This window comes from Chelmon rostratus, chromosome 17 (assembly GCF_017976325.1).
Source record: "Chelmon rostratus isolate fCheRos1 chromosome 17, fCheRos1.pri, whole genome shotgun sequence".
In the NCBI taxonomy this organism is placed as follows: domain Eukaryota; kingdom Metazoa; phylum Chordata; class Actinopteri; order Chaetodontiformes; family Chaetodontidae; genus Chelmon; species Chelmon rostratus.
The window spans coordinates 23,391,690-23,400,547 of record NC_055674.1 but is presented as its reverse complement, the minus strand read 5'-3'; the positions used below and the strand labels follow the sequence as shown (position 1 = coordinate 23,400,547).

General features: G+C 42.9%; 1 protein-coding gene across 1 annotated transcript; it reads left to right on the top strand.

The window, feature by feature from the left end:
- Positions 1-7,054: 7,054 nt before the first annotated feature.
- Positions 7,055-7,657, top strand: si:dkeyp-72e1.6 (transmembrane protein 238-like). The gene has a single exon (XM_041957953.1). The coding sequence runs from the start codon at positions 7,138-7,140 to the stop codon at positions 7,648-7,650; it is 513 nt and encodes a 170-aa protein (XP_041813887.1). The 5' UTR covers positions 7,055-7,137; the 3' UTR covers positions 7,651-7,657.
- The last annotated feature ends 1,201 nt before the right edge of the window (positions 7,658-8,858 follow it).

The window sequence follows — 8,858 nt, the reverse complement described above, 5'->3', positions numbered from 1 at the left end:
AGTCGCTCTGCAATCACAGGGACAACGGGGAGAACGGCCTTAGGTAAGTTGGAGACGACTTTAACATTTTATTATTTAATACTTATATATATATTATGTAGCTGATGAATGAACGATACTGAGATCATGGTTCAGACTTGACCAGTCGGATTTTCCCACAGTATGTAGTCCATACAGAATTCTGTTTTCTTGCTGTCGGATTGTAGAGATTTAGTTGCTCACTTTGAATTTGCTCTTGTGACTTCAGGATTCTTCTTTTTAGTTTAAAAATATTTTCTAGTGTTTTTTTTTCCCCGCATCAAACTAGAATAGAAACTATAAAGGGTGAGAGTAGAGTGTATCTTCAGTGCTTTTAATCATACAATAATAAGTGTGGCCTTATTCCATATTGTCATAATAGCAAAAGTACAGGTGTTAATAACTTTCATGATGGCTGTGTTCTATTGAAGTGTCCCCCATGGCAGTGTGACAGTGAGCCAGCATCAGCAGGACCCTGAAAGTGAAGCAGCTAAATAGAAGTCAGACATCATTCAATTATTTACACCTGAACTTTTCATGCTGTCACTTGTCAGAATGTCTGCAGGGAAATAGGTCACCTGTTTACAGTGAGCCATGCTGTTGCACTGCGTCACATGTTCCTTCATTACCATGAACACACACACTGTAGTTTATTTTGGCTCAATCCCACATACACCATCCTGCTGCCCCAAATACTTGCTGGCGCACCAATTGTGGATTAATCCGCCACTGAAAATAGTGTCCAACAAATGTACTTTTTTCTCCTGTTTGAGTAACATTGCAGAGTCTGCAGCCATGTGCTTTGGCACAGCGGTTGTTGGAGCTAAATGCTAACTACAGCATGCTAGCATGCTCATGTTTAACAGAAATGCTTACCATGATCAGCAGTGTGTTGCTAATATTTGCTAAATGTAGCTCTAAAGACAAGTACAGCTGAGCCTGATGGGAATATCATAAATTGTGCAGCTATCTGAACCAAAACAAAGTGTTGGACAAATGAAGATGTTAACCTCATCACGGTGCTAGATGAGAGTCAGAAGATCACCTTAGTGATTACAATTCATCATGAGGTGAACATGGATGTGTGAACCAAATTTAACAGGCATTTATCCAATTGTTGTTAAGACATTCCAGCAGTGACCACAGTGGTGCACTGACTGACGCGCTCTTAGCATGGCTAAAAATGAAACTATCTAAAGTGTGAACATGTACATCTTCAGTAGGACCTGCTGACCTTGGAGCTGAGGGCCACAGAGAGAGAAGGGATGTCAGAAAGTGTTGAGAGACGGACTAACACATCGTTGGTTTGGGTCTTTTCGTGGGATTTGTGGACACCGAGAAAATTCTAGCACAACGTCAGAATTTCGTCTGTTGCATCCTGACCTGTGGTGTTATCTGTGGTGTGGTGCATCTAATCTCAGTCCTGTCCTCCAGGGTGACCATGCTCTCCACAGCAGTCACCATATCAACCGTGGATCCTTCCTCCCAGGATGGGGAGGACACTGAAGCCTCCACAACGCTTAACCCTCCCCAGGATGGGTGTCACCTGGCTGTCAGGGCTCCATCCTGCTGGCTCCTCTTCTTTAAGCCCATCTTGGCTATCTGTGTTGGCACACTGCTGTTTGGATCAGGCACAACCTGGTCCCTGCTCTACTTCACCCAGGTGGGCAATGTCCCCTACCTGCTGGGGCCTCTGCTCCTCTCTGTGGGTCTGATGTTCCTGGTCACCGGCCTGATCTGGTTTCCCATGCTCAAACAGAGCCTAGAGCACCATGCACTCACCAAGGTCAACCACAGCAAGGGGCTTCAAGTGGAGCACAGACACCTCTGATGGGGAATACTGGAACCACTGGCAACCATCTGTTTTGAGAGCAGCACAAAACTGTGTGACAGTCATGCCAGTAAATGATCATACAGTCTTGACACTATCGACTTACATTATATGTGTCTAGGATCCGGTGTTTTAGGAGCTTGACCCATACCAGGTATTTAAAGCCAGGATGTATCCTCCTCTGGGGCTGCTTCAGTTTTGAGCATTCTGTCACTTGATAATCAAACTGAATAACCAGTTTGTTTCCCTTCATTATGCAGACTGACATCATGTTCACGTCAAGCCCTTTTCTGTTTTTTTATGGGCTCATCAGTTGATGCCAGCCAGGATTTTAGGGATACTGAGGTCATCAAATCCCCCTTCCTCCAGAAACATTTGACTAGACACCAACAAATTATTATTATTATTGTGATTATCCATCTAGCTGACTGCTCTGCTTTATTGTGTGAATGTTTTTTCTCCCAACATGAAGGCCTCTGTCCTGTCAAAACCTTGTCTCCTGAATGTCAACTTTTAATGTGCTAAAAAAAAGCTGTCCTGTTCTGCTTTGTGACAGTGCTTTTTTTATATAATTCAATGGGTTTATTATTATTGTAATTTTCTGGCATTTCTCCTTTGTTTGATAGTAACAGCTAGAGAAATCCACAATTCGATGAATAATTTTTAAATGCTTTATTTATCCTAAGAAATATGTTTCTCATCTCAATAATGCCCACTTAAGTTTGTCTTCACTGGACATCTGCACAGTGCCCAGAATCCAATTCTGTTTGGGAAATAATGAATCCTTTATTTATTGATTGATCTAAAACTAGTCAGAATTGAATGTATTTGTCTAAAAGAATAGTGGAATGAGCCTTTAAAAGTATCAGCTACTGTATAATGTAAAGTGCCACTTCTACTGGAAACTATGCCATGTAAGAGGTCAGATGATTCAATAATTATTTGTTAGGTCAATTTAAGATTTGGTACTTCTGTAAATCAGCTTACAACAGTGCAGCTATGTCCCTCTTGTTTATGCTTGTCACAGTGTTTGTGGTCATTTTTCCTGCTCCGACTCAAGGAGATGGTGCCCCCCCTTCTCAATGGGGCTAAAAAAGCTCTGATTGGCTGATTGCTTCTCCAACTGGGGACACAGCGGTCAGTGAGCACAATACTCAACTGCGCTATTGTGAGTCCCCCCCAAACTTTACATAAGTGCAGTACAAACTCCCTGGAGTAACCCTTTAGGGACTGTGCAACCAAATGGACTAAACATGCAATAAGATACTTAAGTTTCAGACACTAATTAGTTGAGGGCAGGGTGGTGTTTACCTGTGAGACAAGGTGTGAACGAGGCTCTAAATCCCTCTACATATAAAAACCCTGTACGCTGGTTTTAATGTGAATACGTGTTGTAGACCTCTCATATCTCCTGTGTTCTTTTCTTTTGTTTGGTGAATATGTCAAAGTTCGTATTTGGAATATGTGATTTTCTCTGACAGGCTGCCATGATGCCCATCTGTCCCGCTGTGTTCTTATTGGTTGTTGCTCACTGTTATTTATTTATTTGTCATCTTCTTCATAAGCCTTTCTGCTCATTGTGGCTGCTGCTGTGTTGTGCAAATGATTTAGAACAGGATTACTGAGGCAGAGAAATGCCACTGGACGCATCCATCTCTGATTGTTCTGAGATCAACATGGCTGCTGGTTGCAGAGCTCCAGCACTCCACCCCAACACACACACACACACACACACACACACACACACACACTTCAGCTTTGTGCTGTGGCTCCAGGCCAGAGACCAGCGAATGAACAGATCTGACCTAATCCAACCTGCAGCATGTCCATCTGTCTGTGTGCACTATGCACATACAACAGAAAATATCCTGTGAGGTAAAAGCTTTGCTTGTTAATACATGACACTGATGCAAACATGCACAGTACATGTAGCCTGGGTGATGCTGTCAACCCCTGCAGCCCATCATCAACCTGCACCATGAACATGATACTGAGGACAGATAATAATCTATTCCACAATAAAAGAGGATTTATATTACATTAGATTAGATTCAACATTATTCTTATTATGCAGAGTACCAGTACAACGCGATGCAGGCAAGCATTCAAACAGAACATAAGCAAAAGTGCATACAGATAAATAGGATATAAAGGGGTTAAAATCTGCTGTGGAGGTTTAAAAAAAAAACCTAAATATATCAAAACATAATTAATCACATCATTAAATGTTTAAATAAATGAAAGAATATCTAAGCATGGAATAAAATGCTTGAATAAACAATTCTATAATTTGATGCTCAGTTATTATATAATGACCACCACCGGCTTTGTTATTTGGTGTTAGTGGATCGAAGGACAATATCAAAGCAGCTGAGACCTTGACCTTGTAAAAAAATCTCCTCACATCCGATTGGGGAGGGGAGCAGGATAGGAGTTAATGGTGCTGAATAAGACTCTTGGGTTATAGCAGCTACTGTCAGTAATCTTAGAGAAGTATTTTGCGCTTGCGTCCTAAATGTACACTTGGTATTTTATCAAAAGATGTTTCTAAATATCAGAGAAGCCTGTCTTTCCACCACTTGACCTCAGCTTTTCTGCTTAGATCTCCTCAGGACTCTGAGCCACAGAAAGATTTTTGGTTTGCAAGGGCCTCTAGTGAGAGGGGTAACTGAGTTTAGAATAAGGCTACAATGCTAATAAGGAGGGTAAGTCTGACAGGTGATTGGTGGGCTCTGAATGCAGTGGAAAACAGACTAAAAAACAGGAGCTGAGTTGAGAATGCGAGAGCATACCACGCAATATAATGTTCTGACACAATGTACCAGTATGTTCAGAGGCATTCATGTGTGTACGCGCGAATGTGTACTGTATATATGGATATATTTTAGAGAAGTGAAGGTGAAGCTCTGGCTTCAGCCGACGGATAAATGTACAGCGTATTCAACCAGCAGGTTTGTACAGTAGAATGAGTGCATGTATCTTATGTACAGTGTAGAAGGCAGCCATTCTGGACAGTTAATAACAAGGATTTCAGCAGGGGGGGCAGCTGCGGGGTATCACTCCTCCTCAGCCCCGTGTTCATGGGGCTCCTGTGGCGCCTCCTAGTGGGGAGAAGGAAACCTCAGACAACCAACGCTGTGATTGGTCTGTCAGGCTCTTGGCGGTACAGTGGTAGAAGCATCCTCAGAGATATTAAACAGCGTGGAGGTCCTCACAGATGTGGACAATCATGACATTAAAGCTGGAGACCCACTCTACCTCTGCTGCACTGGTGCAGAAGAGGCTTTAGTCCACAATCAGTTTATTTCATCATAGCTATCACATGGTTATAGTGCCACATACTGTACAGATACTGCATACATCATATGAAAACTCACATATGAAGCAGTCTTACAGCTACAACCAGGATAGACATCTTTATTGTCCACTCATATAGAAATTCATCCTTGGCTACAAAGCAAAGCACAAGGTGTGGAAAAAAAAAAGAAAATAAAACAATGGGACAAGAAGAGAGTTCATACACCCCAACGTACACACAGATAACTTACACTGAACTGACCTGAGGTAGGTGAGAAAAACACTTTAAAAAAAATATATATATACACAAGTGCGTAGAAACCACTGCACTAGATAAAAAAATAAACAATATATTAGAAGTTAGATAAGACAGAAATCTCGCAGTGCAAATTAAAGCTGAATGTGCAAAGTTACTCAGGAAAATAAAGTTCAGTGTGCCATGGGGTAGAATACATAACAGCAATAAATAAGTGGGCCCGTAATAATAAAAGCGGGGTAAAAGTGATAAATAATAATGATAATAATATTAATACAGCATGTATGTATTTAAGACAACCAAAAATCTCTACAGCTTGCCCCCCCCCCCCCCACGCTCCCATGTCAGCTGCCTTTAAAAGACCGATAAATCTGCATTTCACTGACAGTATACACATGCAGAAGAGTGCATGAGATGAAATGATTCCATCAGACTGGGAGCCTCGCACAGACACTCTTTGGGGGCGGTCAGATGAAAAGTGTTTGATCCGGGTACAGGGTGTCAATCGGTTTCAAATCAGTTTATCAAAATCAGTCCTGATCCTATCAAACAATGAACTAAAATCAATAAGTAGAATCCTCACATAACCCTAAGGATGCTGGATGCGTAAGGATGTAGCATCCTCATACCTCTCTGGGCTAATCATGAGGTGATGATAGGTGCCCCAGTATAACCCCTCCCATGCACTTGGTACTGGTAAGAGCAATTGGTCTGAAGTCATGAGGTGAATTTTAGGCACTGGAATGATCGTGAGTGTCTCCTGTGAGAGTGGCACATTTTCATCAAGCAGATCATCTCCTTAAAAACACCTTTAAAGACACTCAGCAACGGCTCCTGTCTGCTGTCTCCCCTTCAGGAAGAGTGACAGCATCCCAACCTGGGCTACAAACATCGTCCAGTATGTCCCCATACATGCCAAACCTACTGTTTGGAGGCGACATCTGTGGTGGGGTGGCAACGCTGACCTTTCTGTCCATCATTGTACTGAGACTGCTCCATATCTTCTTTGCATCACCAGTACTAAATTGTTTCTTCATTCTGTGTCTGTGCTGTGGTCTGGATCTTTGGATAATCCTTCCTCAGTTTAGCCCTTTTTCCTCCAATAATGCCTCGTCTCCCCAGACAACACCTGGCCCCCACGCTGACCCTGGCTCCACCATGTGCTACATTGGAGTTTATGATGTTCTGCATACTTTATGTTGTATTATCTGACAGTGGCATTTGCTGTTGTCACATTTGTTCAAACAAATGATTTATTTCTGAATGATCTGTGTATGTGAAAAAAAAAGTCTTCTTCTAATTAGTCTCTCGTGAGAGCTTCAGGTGCTCTTGTTATTTTATCCATCCCAGTCCACACATTAACTTATGTGGCCGGCTTGACTCTATCAGCCTTACTGTAAGTCAGACTTTCATGCTTCTCCTCAGATCTGTCTGCCTCGCACACAGGTCAGCTCAGAATAAGGGCAGCGCCAGAGCAAGTGTGGCCGACTTCCTGCGTAAAAGTCAATATAATCTAGTGGAAGGAGAGCAGAAGGGCCTGCGCGGTCAGGTAGTGCGTTCAGCCCCTCCTCCAGTGAGCACCACGCCCCTCCTGTGCGAGTGTGAGCCAGGCGCCTCACCTGGCTCACCTTACAGCCGCTCTGAGACTCGATGCCACGGCACAAAGGCTCCGGGAAAGAAGCAGTCACTGTTGGAGACCCCAGCGTCTCTCCGGAGTCGCTCGCTGTGTGCTGACATGGAGCCAGTCTACCGGGGTCTGGGTCGCTGTGTGTGCTGTTTCTGGCTCGCAGTCGCCTTTGACATTGTGGGGCTGGCCGTCCTTCTCATCGGGGTGTTCGTCAACGTGTTTTTCTATGACCTGCTCATTTACGCAGGCGCCATCGTCATCTTCCTCAGCCTCATCTGGTGGGTGTTCTGGTACTCCGGGAACATCGAGGTGCCCCCGGCGGAGCTGGAAGATGATGTGGGCTTGCTGAAGAAAGACAAGGGCGTTCTGGGCGGGATCGGCGGCGCGGTGCGGCGCCTCTCCAGCCGCGTGTCCAGCGGCATCCGGAGCTCGCTCCGCAGGAACGGAGGACCGGCCAGCAACCGCACGGGCCGGGCGCCGACGTCAGTCCCGCAGGCCGAGCAGGTGGCCGTTGCCATGGCAACGATGACCCCACAGGAGGATATCCCGCACACAACCGACTCCCCTCCGGCGGGCGGGGACACAGGGATGCCTCACACAACACAGACTTCACCTATATAGTGTAGGCCCACAGGTGAGGCCTTGCTCACACTGTATAACTAACTTTAGAATTATGAAGTATACTGTCATTTTGTAATAAAATAGAACTAACTGAAGTTCTATCACATCATTGTTTTACTTTTGCTGTATTTTAACTGTGCAGTTCTATTTTCTGTCAATCTTTTGTGACGATGATGATCGAAAGGCTGCTTCGAAGGCCTCAGCCGGCTGCCAGGAATATAATTCTAACTCTTTTATTCTTTCTTTCTGCTTTTTCTTTTTCTCGTTTTCATTTTACCCTAAACACTGTCAAATCTAGAGAGAAAAGATGTTAAAATGTAAAAACCATCAGCCATGTGTGTATTTGTAGGCTGTAAAATCCTCCTCACTACAATGAATCCATTCATTCGCTCCACTCAGTGTTTAGTCTACAAAGTTTGATTAGTATTAAAGTTTCATTTGAGATTTTCCCATTGGCAGTACATGGTCTGATCAATATTTAAACCATCTGCATGTATCTGCTGAAAGTATTGTTGTTGTTGTTTTTCTTATTATTTCACACACATATATATATATATATATATATATATATATATATATATATAGTGACAGTGAATCTCCAACCATCAGCAATCTGCAGTTTTTTGTATTGTATTTGTGTGTTTGGTGTGTATGTGTAAAATGTCTCGGGATTATGGACACAAAAGGAATCATAGTCCTCTTTGAAATCTGCTCATTTTCACAAGATTTAACAGGGTTCAGTTTCATACTTGATCTTTATTTAATTCTATATTTCAAAACACAGGAACTGTGGAAAATATCCTCCTAGCTCAGTTTGACTTCTCTTTCTTTCAGTTTGATCTGGTTTAAATGTGGAACTAAAAGGACTACCTGTTCAAAGGCAGACAAATCTTATCATTGGATAAATGATTAACCACACTAAAAGACGAGCCCTTAGGTTAAACAATAGCAGGCTTGCCTGAAACTTCCTTGAAAACCTCATCATCCCCAGATGAATGTAAACATCTCTGATAAAACATATAGAAATGACTTTGTGCTCAAGCAAAAAGCTTTAATAATGATGTTTCACCCATTTCCTACCCCACAGAGACTTGATGAGACTCTACAGTTTCTTCAGCTGCCTCCACTTGATGCTCAAATTTTCTACTGTTTGAGTTTTTGATGACAAGTTATTAATAATTGATGATGATATCTGGATGAAGCCTTTG

Excerpts from the sequence above, each read along its gene's own strand:
- si:dkeyp-72e1.6 (XM_041957953.1), top strand. The coding sequence starts at position 7,138 with ATGGAGCCAGTCTACCGGGGTCTGGGTCGCTGTGTGTGCTGTTTCTGG.